At 46.0% G+C, this 24,294-nt stretch overlaps 1 protein-coding gene across 8 annotated transcripts in view; it reads right to left on the reverse strand.

The window, feature by feature from the left end:
* Nucleotides 1–24,294, reverse strand: part of dnah1 (dynein, axonemal, heavy chain 1) — a 668,552-nt gene that overhangs the window by 481,013 nt on the left and 163,245 nt on the right. For 7 of the 8 annotated variants that reach the window (XR_011596078.1, XM_070895813.1, XM_070895814.1 and 4 more), the window contains 3 exons: nucleotides 23,825–24,018; nucleotides 21,035–21,260; nucleotides 19,785–19,904 (listed from right to left, as the gene is read on the reverse strand). Coding sequence is in view for 7 of the 8 variants with exons in the window: in XM_070895813.1 (XP_070751914.1) it covers nucleotides 19,785–19,904; nucleotides 21,035–21,260; nucleotides 23,825–24,018 (540 nt within the window). In the remaining variant the exon portion in view is untranslated. Of the gene's footprint in view, nucleotides 1–19,784; nucleotides 19,905–21,034; nucleotides 21,790–21,897; nucleotides 22,273–23,824; nucleotides 24,019–24,294 lie in introns of those variants that run through there. The other variant, XM_070895818.1, reaches the window with a different exon arrangement.

The following is a 24,294-nucleotide window of genomic DNA, read 5'->3' on the forward strand; positions in this document are numbered from 1 at the left end:
GTCAAAGGGGCTATAAGTCTTTGGGTGGGAGAGGGAAAACCGTTGGAAACTTTCTCTTCCCTCCCTTTAGATCTTTGGAGGTGTGCCTGTTTCTGGGCTACCCAGTGAATTCTACCCACTACACCCTCCACCGGAATAGCAGAAGACGTGCCTGTTGAGAGCAGGCATGGAATCTGTAAAGGGACTTGCCAAGGCCTCAGAAATGTTTCCAAAAAAGTTAAGAGAGAAAGCCTCAGTTTCTCTCTGGGGAAAAAAAAATCATCTCTTTGGCCCCCATCCGAGTGACATGACATTCCTGCTCCTCCTGGCTCCACAGTAAAATTTTAAATAAATATTACTTATCTGTTTGGTGGTGGTCCCTGGCATATCCACGGCAGCAAATCCTGAGTGAATCAGGTCTGGTGCCGCCTCTGGCTTCATTCAGGGCAGCACAATTTCCCTAAGGGGTCCTAAAACTGGTGTTAGGACCGTCTTTGGCATGTGAAAGGGCCTAATGCTTGTTTTAGCCAGCTGTGCCGGACGCCTGAAAATCATGCATGGCCATTATGGTGTTGGACATTTTTCAGTGATCCTTGGGGCACAGGGCATATTCCTGCAAAATTAGTCATTTCTGACCCCATTTTACACTTCGAACAGGTGCAATGGTGACCAATTTATACGTCTAAATGTTAACTTACATGCTGATGATCACTAGCACATTTGTGTTTAGCTGTATAGCATAAACCTGCTTTTGTGTGCATCCTGTCAGCAGCAAACCCCCACATATAGTTATAAAATTGTAGAAGGGATTATGCACTTTATGAGAGACTCTAGAACCAATGCCAATGTTTTTGATGTGATAATTAACAGCTTTCAATCATAATACTACAGCTAATTCTTGAAATGTCTAAGATAATCATATGAGCAGTGTTTTTCTTTGCTCATGGAAACTGTTAAAAAATGAAAGGCAAAGAAATATGTGGGAAAACACTTCTGCTGTCAGGGCAAGCAAACACACTTTGATAAGTTCCTCAAGTGCATGCTGGAAATGGAACAAACTCCAGGGCAGTGGGGATTAGCCTGTACTTCACAACTGATAATTAACCTGAATCTTCAGTCACTTCTAATCTAGACCAGTTAAATAGATGTTTTAAGTTCATGAAATGATAAGTGGGATATTGGTGTAAATTCATGAGCTAGCTCTCTCATCACAAAGCTTCATGCGATGCAAGCACATATTGGGAAATCTGGCAAGTATGCTTAATTTGCACCCCGCCTTATTTTCCTTTCTGCAGTTTTAATGGACGGAAAGACACATAAGCTGCAAGTCAGGTGTGCCGAACATCCCAATACCTCGTTTGAAGCTTTGCACTGGATCACTAACTCATAAAAACCTACACCCTAATTGCAATATAGAGCTCCATCTAGTGGACTACTGTGGTAATGCAACTACTCATGTAAATTCAATAAAAGCATCATGTGACAAGGTCACGACAAGTTCCTGTGTTAAGAGCCATCCTGTGTGTGTGTGTTTGTGATGTTGTAAGGAATATATCACATTGGCGATGAAGATAGGATAATCGGATTCCCTAGCTGAAATTTTTGTTGTTGAATTTTTTGTTGCTGGATGATTCCAGCCAAACAACAGAAAGACTGAGAGGTTCTTTGTTTTGCAGCGCAGCTAAAGATCCAAGGTAAATATTCAAGCACACTTGGCTGAACTGAAGAGTCCAGATGGCCGTGCCTATGGAATAATAGGGTGCTTGGGTGAGCTCCATCGCGGCCGAGAGACTTTCGAAGCGGATGTGGAGCGGCTAGAAATGTTATTCACCGCAAATAGTATTGTCGAAGTCCCCAATGATGAAAACCGTAACCGGGCTATTTTCTTCACTGAAGCAGGCCCCGAGGTGTATGAATCCCTGAAAAATGTGTTTGTTCCCGTCAAGCTAAAGGACACGCCACTGATGGAAATTCTAACTAGCACTACAGTCCAGAGCCCCTGGAAATTATTCAAAGTTACCATTTTGGAATACGAGATCAATTAATTGATGAGGGTATCAGTGAATACATTGTAGCTTTAAAAAAGCTATCCATTCACTTTCATTTCGGAAACTTTCAGGACCGAGCATTGCATGACCGCTTTGTTTGTGGGATGAAAAATGAAGCAATCAGAAGAAAGTTGTTGACAACCCCTAACTTGACTTTTGATATAGCTTGTCAGACAGCTATGTCAATGGATACGGCCGACCAATACTCCCGAGAATTTCGCATCATTTCCAGTCGTCAGACAACCGAGGTGAATCGCCTGCAGGTTAAAAGTAAAAGGCAGTTGTGTCAAGGCCTCAGCAAGGTAACAGAACATTGAAGTCATGCTATCGGTGCCTGGGACAACACATTGCTCAAAGCTGTCCATATGTGAAGGCAGAGTGTTGCTACTGCAAGAGAATTGGGCATCTTGTGAAAGCATGCTGACTGAAGAGTAAACCAATGTTCAATGATCTAAGTAGAAATTTCCAGACACTACATAGCATTGAAGAGAAGGACGAGGAAGTTCTCGAGATACACATCATCAGGACCACAAAAATATCTGACAACGATTCGTGAAGTATCGTCATCCATGTAGACATTGCAAGGACCAGATACCCATGGAAATAGACACTGGTGCAACCATGAGCATAGCACCGGAAGCGCTATATCTCGACAAGTTGAGTGATTTTCCACCGGAGAAGTCAAAGATAGAACTGCGAGGCTACTCAGGAGAGCAAATCTCTGCGGTAGGACGTATCACCGTACCAGTGAAATACAAAGATCAGTTTCAGTGCTTGCCTCTCTTAGTAGTAGCAGAAGACAAGCCTGTCTTGATAGGTAGAAATTTGTTGGGATCACTGAAGCTGGATTGGAATGAGATTTTTCATGTTGAAACAAGATTTGCATCGAAGGATGATGTCATTAAGTAGTATCAGAAGGTGTTCTGTGAACCAGGCAGTCCGATCCAAGGCTTCAAGTCGAGTGTCAGAGGACAGAAGGACACTAGACCAGTTTACTATAAGCCACATCCCATACCATACACACTCAAGGAGAAAGTTGAGCAACAACTCAAAAGACTAGAAACTGAGAACATTACCTCTAAGGTAGATCTAAGTAATTGGACGGGAGTTCGTGGAGGTGGAGCGTCAGCGTCAGAGAGGCCTATAAAAGGCCCAATGTAGTCGGGGAGCAGCAGGAGTTTGTGGAGGCCAGCAGGTGCAGAGAGAGAAGACAAAAAAGAAGTAGAAAGAAATCAAAGGGTGACGTCACAGCCAAGGGGATAAGTGATTGGTGGTGATTGGTGAGTAGTTTTTCTTTTTCTTTTTCTTTCTCAACCTTTAGCATTGTTGTTGCCAAATTAAGTTAATCTAAGGGTTAAGCCATGGCAGGAGAGCTCGCAACCGAGTCATGCTCCTCCTGTGCTATGTGGGAAGTCAGGGATGCTTCCAGTGTCCCTCTCGACTAAATGTGCAGGAAGTGTATCCGGCTGCAGCACCTGACAGACCGCATTGCGGTACTGGAGCTGTGGGTGGATTCACTCTGGAGCATGCGCGATGCTGAAGATGTTGAGAATAGCACGTTTAGTGAGTTGGTTTTGGTAAAGGTTACACAGCCAGATATGGGATGGGTGACCAACAGGAAGAGCAGTGGAAGGAAGGTCATCCCCCTGCAAAATAGATACACCGCTTTGGGTACGGTTGAGTGGGATGACAGTTAAGGGGAGAGCAGAAGCAGGAGCAGCCAAATTCATGGCACCATGAGTGGCTCTGTTGCACAGGAGGACAGGAAAAAGAGTGGGAGAGCTATAGTGGTAGGGGATTCTATAGTAAGGGGAATAGATAGACGTTTCTGCGGCCGCAATTGAGACTCCAGGATGGTATGTTGCCTCCCTGGTGCAAGGGTCAAGGATGTCTTGGAGTGGCTGCAGGACATTCTGAAGGGGGAGGATGAACAGCCAGTTGTCCTGATGCATATAGGTACCAATGATATAGGTAAAAAACGGGATGAGGTCCTACAAGATGAATTTAGGGAGCTAGCAGCTAAATTAAAAAGAAGGACCTCAAAAGTAGTAATCTCAGGATTGCTACCAGTGCCACGTGCTAGTCAGAGTAGGAATCTCATGATATCTCAGATGAATACGTGGCTTGAGGAGTGGTGCAGAAGGGAGGGATTCAAATTCCTGGGGCATTGGAACCGGTTCTGGGGGAGGTGGGACCAGTACAAACCTGGGCAGCACCGGAACCAATGTCCGAGGAGGAGTGTTTGCTAGTGCTGTTGGGGAGGGGTTAAACTAATATGGCAGGGGGATGAAAACCAATGCAGAGAAACAGAGTGAAGTAGAATGGAGGCAGAAGCAAAAGATAGAAAGAAGAAAAGTAAAAGTGGAGGGCAGAGAAACCCAAGGCAAAAAGCAAAAAGGACCACATTACAGCAAAAATCTAAAGTGGCAAAGTGTGTTAAAAAGACAAGCCTGAAGGCTCTGTGCCTCAATGCAAGGAGTATTCGTAATAAGGTAGACGAATTAACTGCGCAGACAGCTGTTAACGGATATGATGTAATTGGCATCACGGAGTCATGGCTCGAGGGTGACCAAAGCTGGGAACTCAACATCCAGGGGTATTCAACATTCAGGAAGGATAGACAGAAAGGAAAAGGAGGTGGGGTGGCGTTACTGGTTAAAGAGGAAATTAGGAAGGAAGGACATTAGCTTGGATGATGTGGAATCGGTATGGGTGGAGCTACGGAATACCAAAGGGCAGAAAACGCTAGAGGGAGTTGTGTACAGACCACCAACAGTAGTAGTGAGGTTGGGGACAGCATCAAACAAGAAATTAGGGATGCGTGCAATAAAGGTACAGCAGTTATCATGGGCGACTTTAATCTACATATTGATTGGGCTAACCAAACTGGTAGCAATGCGGTGAAGGAGGATTTCCTGGAGTGTATTAGGGATGGTTTTCTAGACCAATATGTCGAGGAACCAACTAGAGGGCTGGCCATCCTAGACTCGGTGATGTGTAATGAGAAGGGACTAATTAGCAATCTTGTTATGTGAGGCCCCTTGGGGAAGAGTGACTATAATATGGTAGAATTCTTTATTAAGATGGAGGGTGACACAGTTAATTCAGAGACTAGGGTCCTGAACTTAAGGAAAGGTGACTTTGATGGTATGAGACGTGAATTGGCTAGAACAGACTGGCGAGTGACACTTAAAGGGTTGACGGTGGATAGGCAATGGCAAACATTTAAAGAGCACATGGATGAACTTCAACAATTGTACATCCTTGTCTGGAGTAAAAATAAAACGGGGAAGGTGGCTCAACCGTGGCTAACAAGGGAAATTAAGGATAATGTTAAATCCAAGGAAGAGGCGTATAAATTAGCCAGAAACAGCAGCAAACCTGAGGACTGGGAGAATGTTATAATTCAGCAGAGGAGGACAAAGGGTTTAATTCGGAGGGGGGAAATAGAGTATGTGAGGAAGCTTGCTGGGAACATAAAAACTGACTGCAAAAGCTTCTATAGATATGTGAAGAGAAAAAGATTAGTGAAAACAAACGTAGGTCCCTTGCAGTCAGATTCAGGTGAATTTATAATGGGGAACAAAGAAACGGCAGACCAGTTAAACAAATACTTTGGTTCTATCTTCATGAAGGAAGTCACAAATAACCTTCCAGAAACACTAGGGGATCGAGAGTCTAGTGAGCAGGAGGAACTGAAGGAAATCCTTATTAGGCGGGAAATTGTGTTCGGGAAATTGATGGGATTGAAGGCCGCTAAATCCCCAGGGCCTGATAGTCTGCATCCCAGAGTACTTAAGAAAGTGGCCCTAGAAATAGTGGATGGATTGGTGATCATTTTCCAACAGTCTATCGACGCTGGATCAGTTCCTATGGACTGGAAGGTAGCTAAAGTAACACCACTTTTGAAGAAAGGAGGAAGAGAGTAAACGGGTAATTATAGACCGGTTATCCTGACATCAGTAGTGGGGAAAATATTGGAATCAATTATTAAAGATGAAATAGCAGCGCATTTGGAAAGTAGTAACAGGATTGGTCCAAATCAGCATGGATTTATGAAAGGGAAATCATTCTTGACAAATCTTCGAGAATTTTTTGAGGATGTAACTAGTAGAGTGGACAAGGGAGAACCAGTGGATGTGGTGTATTTGGACTTTCAAAAGGCTTTTGACAAGGTTCCACACAAGAGATTAGTGTGCAAAATTAAAGTACATGGTATTGGGGGTAATGTACTGACGTGGATAGAGAACTGGTTGGCAGACAGGAAGCAAAGAGTCGGGATAAACGGGTCCTTTTCAGAATAGCAGGGTGCCGCAGGGCTCAGTGCTGGAACCCCAGCTCTTTACAATATACATCAATGATTTGGATGAAGGAAGTTTTGCAGATGACACTAATCTGGGCGGCGGTGTGAGCTGTGAGGAGGACGTTAAGAAGCTGCAGGGTGACTTGGACAGGTTAGGTGAGTGGGCAAATGCATGGCAGATGCAGTATAATGTGGATAAATGTGAGGTTATCCACTTTGGTGGCAAAAACACAAAGACAGAATATTATCTGAATGGCGGCAGATTAGGAAAAGGGGAGGTGCAACGAGACCTGGGTGTATGGTACATCAGTCATTGAAAATTGGCAAGCAGGTACAGCAGGCGATGAAGAAGGCAAATGGTATTTTGGCCTTCATAGCTAGAGGATTGGAGTATAGGAGCAGGGAGGTCTTATTGCAGTTGTACAGGGCCTTGGTGAGGCCACACCTGGAATATTGTGTTCAGTTTTGGTCTCCTAATCTGAGGAAGGACGCTCTTGCTATTGAGGGAGTGCAACGAAGGTTCACCAGACTGATTCCCGGGATGGCAGGACTGACATATGAGGAGAGATTGGATCGACTGAGCTTGTATTTACTGGAGTGTAGAAGAATGAAAGGGGACCTCATAGAAACATACAAAATTCTGACGGGATTGTACAGGTTAGATGCAGGAAGAATGTTCTCGATGTTGGGGAAGTCCAGAACCAGGGGACATAGTCTAAGGATAAGAGGTAAGCCATTTAGGACTGAGATGAGGAGAAACTTCTTCACTCAGAGAGTTGTTAACCTGTGGAATTCCCTACCGCAGAGAGTTGTTAATGCCAGTTCATTGGATATATTCAAGAGGGAGTTAGATATGGCCCTTACGGCTAAATGGATCAAGGGGTATGGAGAGAAAGCAGGAAAGGGGTACTGAGGTGAATGATCAGCCATGATCTTATTGAATGGTGGTGAAGGCTCGAAGGGCCAAATGGCCTACTCTTGCATCTATTTTCTATGTTTCTGTGTTTCTATACCCATTGTTATTGTACTTAAGTCAGACGGTAAGGTAAGGTCGTGTTGTAATTATAAAGTAACCATAAACCAGGTTACAGAGGGTAATCTACCTAATACATTACCAAATGTAGATTTGTTGGATAGTGGGAATGGAGGGGAGGTAAAAGGGCAGGTGTTGCATTTCCTGTGCTTGCACGGAAGGTGCCTTGGGAAGGAGAGGGGATGCTGAGGATGACTGCGGAACGATCAGGGTGTTGTGGAGGGAGCGGTCCCTTCGGAATGCTGAGAGGGGAGAGGAGGGAAGATGTGATTGGTGGTGGGATGATGCTGGAGATGCCGGAAATGGCGGAAGATGATCCATTGAACGTGAAGGCTGGTAGAGTGAAAGGTGGGGACAAGGGGTACTGGGAGGGAAGGGAAGGGGTGAGAGCAGAGCTGCGGGAAATAGAACTGATATGGTCAAGGGCCATGTTAACACACAGAGGGGAATCCTCGGTTGAGGAAAAAGGAAGACATGTCAGAGGCACTAGTGTGGAAGGTGGCATCGTCAGAGCAGATGCGACGGAGAAAGTGTGAGAATGGAATGGAGTCCTTACAAGATGCGGGGTGGGAGGAAGTGTAGTCCGGGTCGCTGAGGGAGTCAGTGGGCTTATAACGAATGTTTGTCAATAGTCTATCCCCAGAAATGGAGACAGAGAAGTCGATATGGGAAGTGAAAAGTCAGAGATGAACCATGTGAAGGTGAAGGAAGGGTGGAAGTTGGATGCAAAGTGAATGAAATTTTCTAGTTCAGGGCGAGAGCAGGAAATGGCACCAATACAGTCATCAATGTACCGGAAAAAGAGGTGAGGGAGGGGACCCGAGCAGGACTGGAACAAAGAATGTTCCACATATCCCATTAAAAGGCAGGCATAGCTAGTCAGGCAGGCATGGCTGAACTTGTTCTCACATTGAACAACTGCTCCTTGAACTCCACTGACTTCGTCCAAATTAAAGGTGTTGCTATGGGAACCCACATGGGTCCTAGCTGTGCCTGCCTTTTCATGAGATATGTTTACCGGTACATTGATGACTGTATCGGTTTCCAATTTCCACCCTTCCTTCACATAGCCCATCTCCGACTCTTCCATTCCCTTCCTCGACTTCTCTGTCTCCATCTATGGGGATAGACTATTGACAAACATTCATTATAAACCCATTGACTCCCACAGCTATCTGGACTACACTTCCTCCCACCCCGCATCCTGTAAGGACTGCATTCCATTCTCCCAATTTCTCTGTCTCTGTCGCATCTGCTCTGACAATGCCATCTTCCACACTAGTGCCTCTAACATGTCTTCCTTTTTCCTCAACTGAGGATTCCCTTCTGCCGTGGTTAACATGGCCCTCGACCGTGTCTGTTCTATTTTGCGCACCTCTGTTCTCACCCCTTCCCCTCCCTCTCAGAGCCACGACGGGGTTCCCCTTGTCCTCACCTTTCACCTCACCAGCCTCCACGTTCAACGGATCATCGTTCGCCATTTCTGCCACATCCAGCATGATCCCACCACCAATCACATCTTCCCTTCCCCTCCCCTCTCAGCATTCCGAAGGGACCACTCCCTCCGCGATACCCTAGTCTATTCCGCAGTCACCGCCAGCATCCCCTCCCCTTCCCATGGCACCTTCCCGTGCAAGCGCAGGAGATGCAACACCTGCCCTTTTACCTCCTCCTTCTTCCCACTATCCAAGGCCCCAAATACTCTTTCCAGATGAAACAGTGATTTACTTGTATTTCTTCCAATTTAGTATACTGTGTTCACGATGTGGTCTCCTCTACATTGGGGAACATGTCCGTTCAGTCTGCGTGATCCCGAGCTACCGGGCACCTGTCACTTTAATTCCCTGCTCCACTCTCACTCTGACATTTCCATGCTCACTGCAAGCTCGAGGAACAGTGCCTCATCTTTTGTTTAGGCACTTTACAGCCTTCTGGACTCAACATCGAGTTCAACAACTTCAAGACCATAACCTCTACCCATATTTGGCTCCCGTTCCTCCATTTTTTTTTAAATACCCTCACCCCCACTATCTTATGTAACTTTTTTTCTCTGTTTCCCATGACAGCTGGTAATTATTCCGCCATTCACACCCGATCCAGACTAACTTTTTTCTAACTTCTGTCATTACTATCTCAACTCGTCCCATCATCACTTTTGTCTCTCTAATCTCTCCTGTCTTCTGCCCTATCACAGACCTTCCCTTTTGTTCTTTCCTCCCCTCCCCCTTTCAGTGCTCCTTAAGCATCTGTTCATTTCGAATATTCGCCCGTTCTGATGAAGGGTCATCAAGCTGAAATGTTGACTCTGTTTCTCTCTCTGCCTGACCCGCTGAGATTTCCAGCATTTTCTGTTTTTATTAAACGAGTGGTTAAGTTTGATTTGTAAATATGGCAAAATAAGTCCATATCTTTTGTTGTGTACAACCATGCAAGTTATGTATGATGATTATTTTGTTATGATTACTTCTTCATTAAGGAGGGAGAAGTGTAATATAGAGCGCCACCTAGTGGACTACTGATAATATAAGAATATAACATAAGAATTAGGAACAGGAGTAGGCCATCTAGCCCCTCGAGCCTGCTCCGTCACTCAACAAGATCATGGCTGATCTGGCCGTGGACTCAGCTCCACTTACCCGCCCGCTCCCCATAACCCTTAATTCCCTTATTGGTTAAAAATCTATCTATCTGTGATTTGAATACATTCAATGAGCTAGCCTCAACTGCTTCCTTGGGCAGAGAATTCCACAGATTCACAACCCTCTGGGAGAAGAAATTCCTTCTCAACTCGGTTTTAAATTGGCTCCCCCGTATTTTGAGGCTGTGCCCCCTAGTTCTAGTCTCCCCGACCAGTGGAAACAACCTCTATCTTGTCTATCCCTTTCATTATTTTAAATGTTTCTATAAGATCACCCCTCATCCTTCTGAACTCCAACGAGTAAAGACCCAGTCTACTCAATCTATCATATAAGGTAACCCCCTCATCTCCAGAATCAGCCTAGTGAATCGTCTCTGTACCCCCTCCAAAGCTAGTATATCCTTCCTTAAGTAAGGTGACCAAAACTGCATGCAGTACTCCAGGTGCGGCCTCACCAATACCCTGTACAGCTGCAGCAGGACCTCCCTGCTTTTGTACTCCATCCCTCTCGCAATGAAGGCCAACATTCCATTCGCCTTCCTGATTACCTGCTGCACCTGCAAACTAACTTTTTGACACCCAGGTCGGGTGGCATGGTTTTAATGTTTATGTTTTTACAGGTAAACTCAAAAGAGTTTCATGCACAAGGACCCCCAGGTCCCTCTGCACTGCAGCATGTTGTAATTTCTCCCCATTCAAATAATATTCCCTTTTACTGTTTTTTTCCCCAAGGTGGATGATCTCACATTTTCCGACATTGTATTCCATCTGCCAAACCTTAGCCCATTCGCTTAACCTATCCAAATCTCTTTGCAGCCTCTCTGTGTCCTCTACACAACCCGCTTTCCCACTAATCTTTGTGTCATCTGCAAATTTTGTTACACTACACTCTGTCCCCTCTTTCAGGTCATCTATATATATTGTAAACAGTTGTGGTCCCAGCACCGATCCCTGTGGCACACCACTAACCTTTTGTGTGGCACCTTATCGAATGCCTTTTTGAAATCTAAATACACCACATCCATCGGTACACCTCTATCCACCATGCTCGTTATATCCTCAAAGAATTCCAGTAAATTAGTTAAGCATGATTTCCCCTTCATGAATCCATGTTACGTCTGTTTGATTGCACTATTCCTATCTAGATGTCCCGCTATTTCTTCCTTAATGATAGCTTCAAGCATTTTCCCCATTACAGATGTTAAACTAACCGGCCTATAGTTACCTACCTTTTGTCTGCCCCCTTTTTTAAACAGAGGCGTTATATTAGCTGCTTTCCAATTAGATGGTACCTCCCCAGAGTCCAGAGAATTTTGGTAGATTATAACGAATGCATCTGCTATAACTTCCGCCATCTCTTTTAATACCCTGGGATGCATTTCATCAGGACCAGGGGACTTGTCTACCTTGAGATCCATTAGCCTGTCCAGCACTACCCCCTAGTGACAGTGATTGTCTCAAGGTCCTCCCTTCCCACATTCCCGTGACCAGAAACTTTTGGCATGGTTTTAGTGTCTTCCATTGTGAAGACCGAAGCAAAATAATTGTTTAAGGTCTCAGCCATTTCCACATTTCCCATTATTAAATCCCCCTTCTCATCTTCTAAGGGACCAACATTTACTTTAGTCACTCTTTTCCATTTTATATATCGGTAAAAACTTTTACTATCTGTTATTATGTTTTGCGCAAGTTTACTTTCCTTTCTTTATTGCTTTCTTAGTCATTCTTTCCTGTCGTTTAAAATTTTCCAAATCTTCTAGTTTCCCACTAACCTTGGCCACCTTATATGCATGGGTTTTTAATTTGATACTCTCCTTTATTTCCTTGGTTATCCACGGCTGGTTATCCCCTCTCTTACCGCCCTTCTTTTTCACTGGAATATATTTTTGTTGAGCACTTTGAAAGAGCTCCTTAAAAGTCCTCCACTGTTCCTCAATTGTGCCACCGTTTAGTCTGTGTTCCCAGTCTACTTTAGCCAACTCTGCCCTCATCCCACTGTAGTCTCCTTTGTTTAAGCATAGTATGCTCTTTTGAGACACTACTTCCTCACCCTCAATCTGTATTACAAATTCAACCATACTGTGATCACTCATTCCGAGAGGATCTTTTACTAGGAGATCGTTTATTATTCCTGTTTCATTACACAGTACCAGATCTAAGATAGCTTGTTCCCTTGTAGGTTCTGTAACATACTGTTCTAAGAAACAATCCTGTATGCATTCTATGAATTCCTCCTCAAGGCTACCCCGTGCGATTTGATTTGACCAATCGATATGTAGGTTAAAATCTCCCATGATTACTGCCAATCCACCTAGTGGACTACTGTGGTAATGCAACTATTCATGTAAATACCATAAAAGCATCATGTGACAAGGTCACATAAGTTCCTGTGTTAAGAGCCATCTTGTGCGTGTGTATTTGTGATGTCGTAAGGATATATTACACTAATGAGTAAACTAATAGTTCGAGATCAGTCTTAACGCAGTTAAGCTAGTTACTATGGAAGGGTGAGTTTTGAAAGCAGTTAAAAGAATATTTAGCTATATATTTTTTAAATGCCTCGTAAGACTACGGTCCCAAGTTTCCACATGATTTGCTCCTGATTTTTAGGAGCAACTGGTGGAGAACGGACTATCTTAGAAATCGCAATTCTCCACATTTTTTTTTCTGCAGTTCTAGTCAGGTAGAACAGTTTCACTTTGGAACTGAATTTTTTTTTCAAAAGGGGGCGTGTCCAGCCACTGACGCCTGATTTGAAAGTTTCCACAGTGAAAACGTACTCCAAACTAACTTAGAATGGAGCAAGTGAAGATTTTTGTACGCTTGAAAAAACCTTGTCTGCACTTTAAAAAAATCAGGCGCAGGTTACAAATTAGGCGTCGGGAACGAGGTTGTGGGGGGGGTAGGGGGGGGAAGGGAAGTCATTAAATTCTACAATCAATCCTTAGTTATACTTATACAAATATTATACAAATAAATCCAACCTGAATAAAAATTTATAAGCAAAGAAAAGATTAAATAAACTATCTTCCTACCTGTGTGAAAGTGCTTCAGGCAGGCCTTTCAGGCAGCGGTGTGGCGTCGGTCTCGGGGGCAGGCAGCAAGCAGCCTTAGTGCTGAGCTTCAGTGCTTGAGGCAGCGGTGTGGCGTCGGTCTCGGGGGCAGGCAGCAAGCAACCTTAGTGCTGAGCTTCAGTGCTTGAGGCAGCGGTGTGGCGTCGGTCTCGGGGGCAGGGGCAGGCAGCAAGCAGCCTTGGTGCTGAGCTTCAGTGCTTGAGGCAGCGGTGTGGCGTCGGTCTCGGGGGCAGGGGCAGGCAGCAAGCAGCCTTGGTGCTGAGCTTCAGTGCTTGAGGCAGCGGTGTGGCGTCGGTCTCGGGGGCAGGGGCAGGCAGCAAGCAGCCTTGGTGCTGAGCTTCAGTGCTTGAGGCAGCGGTGTGGCGTCGGTCTCGACGGCAGGGGCAGGTAGCAAGCAGCCTTGGTGCTTGAGGCAGGCCTTCATTCCCCGCGAAGATGCAGCACCCGGACGGACTTGAGGCCATTCGGCCATGGGATTGCAGCGGCGTCAGTGGCTGGTCGGGAGCAGCAGCAGCAGCCTTCGAGCTGTGAGGGGGACTGACTGAGGCCATTTGGACAGGGAGAGGCAGCCACATCGACATCTTTATATTTAAATTTGCAGAATGGGTGCACCACATATTATGCAATGGTTTGCTTCCTCATGCAAGAAATTCTTTGTTCTTGGTGTAAGTTGATCAATTGCAAAGTTGAATTGGTACTTTTATTTCTTCAAACACATAGTCCTTAATTTGCAGGCACCGGTTCTGCAAGTTTAGCAGTGAAAAGCTGAACTCACTGATTTCAGCAGGTGATTTATTCAGCAGTGCTGCTAAAAGCACTCCCTCACACACAGAAATATCAAGAAAATTAAAATGCAAGCCTTTGCAGGAGTCCAAGAAACAAATCTTCACTTTTTCTGCAGCACTTTTAAAAATAGTCGAGTGCCAATGTTTACTTCAGACTGCGCGTGCGCGAACGCTCCAACGCGCACGCGCAGGGTTACCGACACCAAGAAGCCTCATTTAAATTGTACCCGCCCCCTCCTACTTACAAAATCGGCGCGAGCGGTAGGCTCCGCCCCCTGTGCGCCGCGCCAAGCAGACATCGAGCTCCTTGAATACCGCGGTTTTTTTCAGGCGCCGTTCTCGGCGCGAAAAACAGGCGCCCAGCTCTGAGGGGCGCCTTTTTCGCCGCATGTGGAAACTTGGGGCCATAATACCTAGCCTTCTTTATACCTCTTTTGTGCAGCCCTGGTCAGTTGCCTTTAAAGTAGAATAGAACAGCCCATCAATTGCTAATGTAACCTAATATTTAGATGTTTACCTTATATCCTTTTTACCCCAGAGTGTGCAGCATTCATCTGTGCTTCCCAAGCAGACTGGATATATGTGCATCATCATCATCATAGGCAGTCCCTCAAGGTCGAGGATGACTTGCTTCCACACTAAAAATGAGTACTCAGGTGACTGATGAACTCATTTTAAACTGTGGAAGATGGCTGTGCGTGAATTCTTTTAACGTGGGGTGGCTGTTGCACTATATGAGCAACTACTATGGCTCTGCCTATTCAGAAAATTCTACATCTCCTGGTCTGAACTGGAGTTAATGAGGGTAATTTTAATCCCCAAGAGATGCGAGGGAGGGGCTAAAATTTCAAAAATCGGAAACTCAAACCCAACCCGCCCCCAACGTGTCCAGCTTTAACGGAGGTGGGTTGGGGCACAGGTCACTAACCTGCTCTCCAGAGGTGGGTCTGCCATTTAAATATTTTAATGAGGCTGTGTGTCTCAAATTTTCACAGGCCTTTAGATTTAATGTCTGCGGGCATTATTTCCCAGGGATCGGGAAACCCAGCAGCTGGAGGGATGCTAAAGCGGCTGGATCCAATAGGCAAGTGTCTTTCCAGCACTGCCTGTGGGCCAGGAGCAAGAATGCTTCTCCCCCAGGCCCCCCAGCAAACATGTTCTATCATCATGATCGGCCGACCTCCCTTCCCTCCCCCAGCCCGCCACCCCGAGCCCCACCACGATCCGATCTCCCAGCCCAACCCATGATCTCCGCCCACTGGTCTTTCCAACCGCACCCTGACCTCCGCTCTTCCCCTGCCGGCCTTTCTGGTGCCCCCTCCCCCACACCGCCCCCAAGCCTTTCCGATCACACCCCGATCTCCGCTCTTCCCCTGATGGCCTTTCTGATGCCGCCACCCCCATCCCCCAGCATTTCCGATCACCCCCAAAAAACTATTGAAAGTATGTTGCATTGTAGCACAGTGCTGAGGTTCAAGCCAACAAGGTCAGGAAAAAAAAACCTTCCCAGCTCTGAAATACTTGATTCCATTCCTGCTACTGATTTCTATCTCAGTCTATCTCTGCGCCCCCCCCGTTCCCCCACCCCCCCACCCCTTGTCTCTTGCTCCTGGGCTGGTTTTATGTTTATATGCTCCGGTCTCCCGCCAGCATCCGATCTCCCCATTGTCATGTATCCTACATGGCTACTATTGGTACTATCACAAGGTGTGCCACCAGAGGGCACAGCAGTGGGAGACTTGTAGTTTACCTGTACAGGTGTGCCTGGCCTAGTATAAAAGGCTGGCCACCAGGTGTGATCCTCACTCTGGAGTTATCAATAAAGGACTAAGGTCAATACAGTTCAAATACAACACATTGCCTCATGGAATCGTTATCAGAGCATCCAAGGACATAACAATTGACGACGAAATTACGGACTTTCACACGAAAATGGCTACTCTTAGTACGTTGCAGCAGTTCGCCGATGGTGATGAATGGGACGCCTTTGTGGAGAGGCTCAACCATTTCTTCACAGCAAACGACCTGGCAGGAGACAACCCAGCCACACTGGCTGGCAAGTGCAGAGCTATCCTGCTAACCAGTTATGGGCCCAACGTCTATGGCCTCGTCAGGAACTTGCTAGCACCAGCGTAGACAATGACCAAGCTCGTAACACTAATCCATGAGCAACTCAAGCCCAAGGAGAGCATCCTCACAGCCAGACACCGGTTCTACACCCACTGACGGCCCAAAGGCCAGGAAATCACGAAATCAACTCCAGAGTGACCACCTCACCGAAGCGCTGCGGGACATTTTTGTCATTGGAATCGGCCATGAGGGCCTTCTTCATAAGCTACTGTTGGCGGATACCACAGTCACGCTGCAGAAGGCCATCTCTGTGAGCCAGGCATTCATGACCTCGACCTGCGGCTCCAGGCAGATGACTCACCCTCAGGACTCAAACCCGGCAAGTACTGTGCACAGAGTGGTGCCCTATTAGAGGCTGGACTGTAAAACCGAACCTTCTCAGGGAAGAGGGAACAGGCCCCCGAGTTCCTTAACTCAGAGTCCGCTGAGGGGGGCTAATCGAGTAGCTGGCATTGTGGAGGGAATCACAGGGTCACCAGTGCCGTTTTAAAGACGATGTATGCAAAGGCTGCAGCACAAAGGGCCACCTCCAGCGAATGTTTAAGAGAAATATGACTCACTGTGTTGATGAAGAGTCTGCAGATGGCCATGAATCCGGCACGGGTTATGAAACGATAGACAGAGAGGCAGCTCAGCCCCACGACGATGTTCACCTGCACACCGAGTGTTCCTCGTTGAGGATGGTAGTCGAGATAGGTGGCGTTCCAGTCTTCATGGAAGTAGACACGAGGGCGAGCCAGTCAATAATGCATCAAGAAGTCTTTGAGAGGCTATGGGACAATCAAGCTGAACGACCCAAGTTGGTCCTGGTTCAGGCAAAGCTGCGCACCTACACCGATGAACTTATCCCAGTCGTTGGTAGTGCGGATGTTAAGGTATTCCATAATGGCGGGGTGCACGTTACCTCTGTGGATTGTTGCACTTGATGGACCAACGCTACTCGGAAGAAGGTGGATGGAGAAGATCCATTGGAAGTGGGAAGACTTTAGACTTTATCCCTCCAGCGATCGACGCCCTCTGCGCTCAGAGGCAAAGCAAGCCCTCACCTGAGGTTGGATCCAGCACCAGAGAGCAGACCAGCCCAGCACGACTGCGTGGAGATGATCCAACTGGGATGACCCGAGCGCACCTTTGGCAGGACTCCAGAGGAAGAAAATCAGATCCTGAGGCGACTTCCCAACTTCGGGGGCAAAACCCGGGGAGAAGAGGATCACCGCAGTCGACATCGTAGATGGTGGAAAGATGGCGCCCGAACCATGAGGTGATGCACTGAAGAAAAAGATGGCGGCGGCCAGACCACGAGGTGCAGCGCTGATGGAGCAACACGTGGCACCAAACGGAGAAGAGGATTGGGGTAAAGAAAGCAAGGCTCTCTTAAAGGAGGCCTGCAACCCACAACACTTAAAGGGACAATGTAATAGCAACTGTGAGTTAGAGATAAAATGTGTAACTGATGATCAGAGTTGTGTACAGGCAATAAGCAAGGAAAAGTCGCGCGATTGCGATCATGTAAAATGTGTAATTGTTGATCAGAATTGTGTACATGCAACAAGCAATGAAAAGTCGCGCGATCGTGATCGGAGCTACAGGATATTCACAATAAATAATGAAATGTTGTGCGATGTAGGATTTCAACTGCACACTGCCATTGCAGCGGGCAAACACCTATCGGGAGTACACAGGTCCAGCGAGCTACCCAACACTGTAGCCTGTGTCCCTGGGACCAGAGTTATGCACCATGGAGTGTGGCCACAAGCAGCCAATACACACGAGCTGCAGAGCAAGCGATCTCAAGAGAGCAACGGTACCGATATAGATACCTTGCCCCTGATCGGCTCCACTTCTCAGGCACCCGATGGCACCAATAGCCACAAGCCTAAAAAAGCAAGCAGTGCTCAGGCGCAGTCCCCAGACCTCATCGCCACCAAGGCCATACCCGGGAACAAAGGGTCACCCACTACAGTTCTCCCAAAGGGGACCGGGATCAGCCAGGATCCCAAACCAAACAATGCCTAGGGTAGAGAGTCAGCAGTTCCCTGTGCACTGCTAGACAACTGCTCCTCAGGGAGCAGCAGCGACCCAGAGCGCAAAGAAAGGGTCGTCACAGGCACCTGTGAACCTGCCCAACGCTAGGAGCAACAGCAACAGCCCCAAGAGCAGGCAACTTGAGCCAACCGGGTTCCCACTGCCAGTACTGGGCACCGTGCCGCCACCAGACTGCCTAGACACCATCCAGCAGTTCTGGAATTCGCTTGTCCTTACGCACTGGTTATCGATCCCCAGTATGTATCGATAATGTATCCCACCAGTCTAACATACTTGTCTCATAACTGAACCACAAATGTAATGCAAACTTGTTTTTCTGGACTTGAATGTATATGAATGCATTGAGCCTCTGGCATAATCTATATGTTGGGGGGGGGGCGGAGAATGAAGTGGTCAGGGACACACACGAACAGCAACCACCAGCACTCTGCTGCCAACGAAACATCAACCACTCACCCAAGATTGAAACGACCTGCCAAGGGTCAACCAGATAGAGCTAAACCCAGAGCACAGTAAATGCAGAGGCGATTTGCACTAAAGGCTTGGGGGAGAGTGTTGTCATGTATTCTACATGGCTACTATTGGTACGATCACAAGGTGTGCCACGAGAGGTCACAGCAGTGGGAGACTTGTAGTTTACTTGTATAGGTGTGCCTGGCCTAGTATAAAAGGCAGGCCACCAGATATCCTCACTCTGGAGTTAGGACTAAGGTCACTACAGTTCAAGTACAACACATTGCCTTGTGGAATCATGATCAGAGCAGCCAAGGACATAACACCCATGACCTCTGATCTCACCCCCCCCCCCCCGCTCCACCACTAGCTTTTCCGATCCCCCCCCCATTGACCTCCAGGGTCTCTGCCTCCCTACCTTCATTCCCTCCTCTCCTCTCCTCTCCCCTTCCCTTCCAGTGCATGCCTTCCCACATGGCAGCTAGCCAGCCTCTAATCTGGTTGGTTGTAGCCCGGGAAACAGGGATAAAAAATGTAAATGCGATCCTGCAGTTAGATTCGGCAGGAGCTCCACGTTACCCAGATTTCCGGGTTTCCTGGCTGTTGCTGCGGCCTCGTCCCAATCCTTTCCCGCCTCCCCGTAAATATCGGGGCCAATGAGTCAACTGTTGAGAAGCTTTACATGGCAAGTTGATTGAGCAGTCCTTCCCTTCATTAGCCTTTAACAAGTCTTTAACAAGGTCAGAATTACTTTCACTAGTCCATTAGCCCCAACTGCCTGAATTCCATAATTTTTCACCACCACCTACATTGTTGTTACTGTTTGCAATGAGAGGAATTCCCATCCCATGGTGAATGATAATGTCAGGGCTATATTTCGGGACAGAGAAATGTAAGTTGAAGTATATATATCTATGTAAAAATTAAGTTTAAAATACTAAAAAATAAATCCACTTTAATGTGAATGCGATCAAAGAATTACATAAATTATTTCTGTGGCCCCCATCTACAACACAATGGCTCCTATGTTGCTGGGATAGGAGTTGGAAGACACCAGACCAGGTTTGCTGTCTGGTGAGCAGGGTTAGCCAAACTGCACTGAATGGAGGAGATGCGATTATGGATGAATTTTCTGTCATTTTACTCAAAAGCTGTTTGAATCAAGAAATATTTATGTAGCACGTTCTCTCAGGAAATTAAATGAGTAGGGCAGAATCCATGGAGAAATTGTACATTTAAGAAAGGGAGTTGATGGGCTGAATTATCTTTTCTTTCATGTTTTTAAATGTTCGTACCTCATTTATTTTCAGCAATTCAGGAATTTTCTTCATCCACTCTCGGTGGTCTGTCAAGTCTTCAATTGTGTTAGCCTTGTCAAACAATTTTCTATTGATCATTCTATAATCATCATTAATCTAAAGGATAGAAATCACATAGAATCATTACATAGAAATCAAACAATTTTTTGATGATTTCCTCTCCAATTTTATAAATAGTTTTTTCCTGCTTCCTTAATGTCCCTTCTAAGTTAAGCTGACAGGAAGACGACCTATTATCAGGCCTCTGCCAGTAACACTAAGAGATGCATATGGGTTCTGTAGCTAGGCTTGCATTCCAAGTTTGCTTCCCTACCCAGGTAGAAGCATCTTACTTCTAAACTAAGGCTATTTTGGATTAGGTCTTAGCCATTGATAGGGGAGGAATAAAGAAAGAATGTGCATTTATATAGCATCATTCATGTCCTCAGGATATTCCAAAACATTTCACAGCCAAAGAAGTGCTTTTGAAGTGTAATCCCTGTTGCTATAAAGGCAAATTTTGCTTACAACATGGTCTCATAAAACGCAATAAGATAAATTACCAGATAATTTGTTTTTGTGATGTTTGTTAAGAGACATATACGGGCTAGGACAACACTTCTGCTCTTCTTCAAACAGTGCTGTGGGATCTTTAATGTCCAACTGAGAGGGCAGGGAGGGCCTCACTCATCCAAAAGAATGTCACTCCAACAGTGCAGCAAGGGAGGAGTACTTTGAATAGAAAATACTCCCACTGGACATTCCTTATCCTTTAATATTTGACTCTATGCATTCTAATCCCCTCAGACATCCATTTTTCCATATGCAAACCATCCCAAACCCTTGTTAGATTACAGCCCATAACACATTCCGAGGTATCTGTTATTTTATGTCTAAACCATGCAAACCCTGATTAGATGCCAGTCTGTAGCCCACACCCCTTATATATGTTACATATATAAACCATTCAAATTCCTTGATTAGATTCCAACCTATAATAAAATCTTGGGTATCTGTTATTCTACATATAAATTGTCTATTGACTTAATCACAGTTTGGAGTCATGCCCAATTATTTATTCATTTCAAAGCAAAGGAACAGCACATCTGGGAATGAATTCATATGCACGTCATATAGAGTTAGATCGCAGCTGGTTCAATTTACCAGACTAATGGACAATTTGGAATTAAATCACAACAGTTGTTTAGTACCACAGAAAATTAAAGCCTGATTTTAAAAAAACTTACCTCTTCCACTTGTGCATGAAGCTTTTTGGCAAACATTTTCAACACAGCTTGGGCCAAGCCATTGCATTTCTTGGAAAGGTTGATCCGCAACATCTCCACATTGATAATAAAGGGCCCAATGATGATAGTGTTAGGAATCATGCGATCAATGTTTTTTTTCTTCTTCAAATGCCGCTCAACTTCGAGTTTCACCTCATGAACTGTTGGATCCAGGTTGTTAAAGGTGCTACAGTTTGTAACACAAACAATTAAAAAGAGCAGATATTGGAAACTGAAACGCTACAACTGGAGATGCTTTAATAATTAAAATGACATTTTGTGGATCTACCCAAGTTGTATATATGCCACTATTTTTGGGGGGACATACATCAGCATAGGGAGTGAGCCTTTGGCAATGTGGTAGCATTCCTACCTCTGAGTCAGGAGGTGAAAGGTTTCAGTTCCACTCCAGACAGCCCGAGTGAGTAGAGACTAGAATATGGCCTCTAAATACTGGGTTGACATCCGGCGGGAGACTCGTGTCTGGACGGAGTGACTACTGGCTCAGGGGTAGTATTCCCACCTCTGAACATAAGGGCTGGGTTCAGCCCCATTCCAAACGACCCTGGTGAGTGGAGACTGGAATGCCAGTTCTGAATACTGAGTTGGTATCCAGCAGAAGTACTTGAATCCGCTGGGTATGGGTGGCTTTCCTCATCATAAAGGGTAGGTGGGGCTCTTTAGCCTTGGTTGCAGTCCACCTAGGAGAAGGTATTCTGGAGATAAAGACAAAACATGAGAAAGGCAATGGGGAATCACCTCTGCAACTCTTCCCTAGTAAGCGGCTCAAGAATCTCAAGTGTGAAACTTGAGTTAGAACCTACCATAGGGGCAGAACACAATGGACAGATAGACAGTAGCATAGCATGTTGGTGCTCTAATGTATTGTACGTTTGGATGGCGTCATGTGGGCTCATACTTGCAATTCCTCACATGGTTCATTCCACTCAGTCATGGGAATGTGTTGGGTGGAGCCTAGACATTTCTTAGGAAACGTCTACAATGAAAAAGACCATTCAAAACATCAAAGCACACCCCTCAATTATGGAAGTGTTCAAACATTTTGTACTTGAGGGTCATTTAATTGAATATCATGGAACCTTGTGACACACATGTAAGAATTACAATAGAAAGTACCCAATTCAAGGAATACACATTAAAAACTCCCTTCCAGAGGGTAAATTACAAATTAATTGTAATTTGCTGCTCTATTTCAGAGTGGCTGCAGGAGTCACTGGAGCTTTCGAAGATGCATATGGCCTATAATTTAGATCTGCTCTCTTACATTAACTCCAACAGGGAAGGAGACAAAGTCATTTTATAATGAGTTAAAAATTAAAGTGAAAAAGTGAAATAAAAACTTTCACTTATTCCGAGATAATCTTGCTATATATTTTTCTTCACAAACTGTGAGTGAAAAGACTGGGAGAAAGAATATCTTCATGGGCCTCCACCAATGCTGCTGTGAAAGGAGAAGCACCAGGCCTCTACGTGGTACCGCCCACCCCCCCACTCAACACTACAGCGGAGATCAAAAATGCAGCAGAGTTGTGGATTAAGCCTTGAATCGCATCACTTGTGGGGCTTTCTGTATGAGGATATTTCAATGGCCCTGGATATTTACGGGGCGGAAGCAGGGGGCAGGGGTTATAGCGACTGAGAAATCCGGAAAAGCATGTAAAGCGGAGGTCACACCAAATTTAACGACAGGACCTCATCTTAGATTTTTCTCCCCGTTTCCCAGCCGCCAGCCAGCCAGCCAGATTGAGTGGCTGCTTGGCTGTCGGGTGGGATGGCCTGCGTTGGAAGTCGCCACCAGGGAACAGAGAGGAGGGAGAGATTACAAAGAAGGGGGTTGAAGAGATTGTGGGTCAGAGGGAGATCATGGCGGGGGGGTTGAAGAGATCATGGGTGGGGCGGGGGGGAGGTCATGAATTGGGGAGATCGCGGGTTGAGGGGAGATCATGGTGAGGAATTGAAGAGATCGCGGGCTGGGGGGAATTCATGGGGTGTCTGAAGAGACTGCTGGTCAGGGGGAACTCGTGTGTTGGGGAGGTCGTGGGGTTGGAGTTGAAGAGAACGGGGATTAGGAAGAGATTATGGGGGGATTGAACAGGTTGCGGATCGGGGCGAATTGTGGGTCAGGATCGATCGGGTGGGGGGTGAAGCTATTGGCCAAGATCTGAGGGGGATTTCCGATTGCAGGGAAGGTCTGTCTATCGTGGGAAGGGAGCAGGTTTGCTTGAGGGGCCGGGGGGAAGCACTCCTGCTCCTCCTGGCCCACACCAGTGCTGGATTCGGCTTCCTTCTGCTGCTGGGTTTCCCGAACCCTGGGAAACCTGGCCTGCAGCCGCTAAATGTAAAAGTCCGTTAAAATTTGAGGCCACAGCCTCATTAACATATTTAAATAAGTGACCCGCTACTACTGAGCAGTTTGGTCACATAAATGTCACAGTTTTCCAACAGGGATCATGGAACAGTAATCAGAAGGAACCCCTGTTGATTTTTTTCCACCTCCCTTGCTTGGGCACATTATAGCAACTGTTGTGCTCTCACTGCTGCTGAAGTTAAGCTCAGCCAACTTCACACAGACCAAGGATCTTCCTGGTCTATATGGTTGAGCACAACACTGTTTGGTGCACTTACCTGCTGAGCTAATCGGGGTAGGTCGCAATTATGCCCTGACAGTATAACTCCTAATCAATAAATTACAATAATTGTAATATATCCTGATGATATATCATTACTGACTTTACATATTTCCCAATATTCAACTCGTTGAGTTCCTTGTATTTTTCAAATTCCTTGGCATAGCTTCTCAGCGGTATCAGTGCTTGCTCGATGGCATTTTTTATTGTGTTACGCAACTCTTGTACGGGTGGCTCGTTATGCCACACAGACTCCAGCAGTGGCGTTCCACTTTGAAACATCTCCTCCAGGACAAACTGAATAATATAATAAAAAAAATTAAAAATCGTTAGGAAGGAAGAAGGCAATTATGTGGCCAATAATGCGATGGGATGTGCCTGAAGCGCCACCGTGCTTCAGTCGTGGGGGCTCAGTATTTCCTGAGGTATCAGCTGCACCCAAATTGCATGGCACATGTCCAGGTGCTTGACCCACATGTAGTACGTTAGAAGCCTGCACACAGAATGTGCACAAAGGGAATTACAGGGAAGCTAAATAAATACATGATGGAGAAAGGAATAGAAGGCTATGCT

This window comes from Pristiophorus japonicus, chromosome 12, assembly GCF_044704955.1.
Source record: "Pristiophorus japonicus isolate sPriJap1 chromosome 12, sPriJap1.hap1, whole genome shotgun sequence".
Lineage (NCBI taxonomy): Eukaryota > Metazoa > Chordata > Chondrichthyes > Pristiophoridae > Pristiophorus > Pristiophorus japonicus.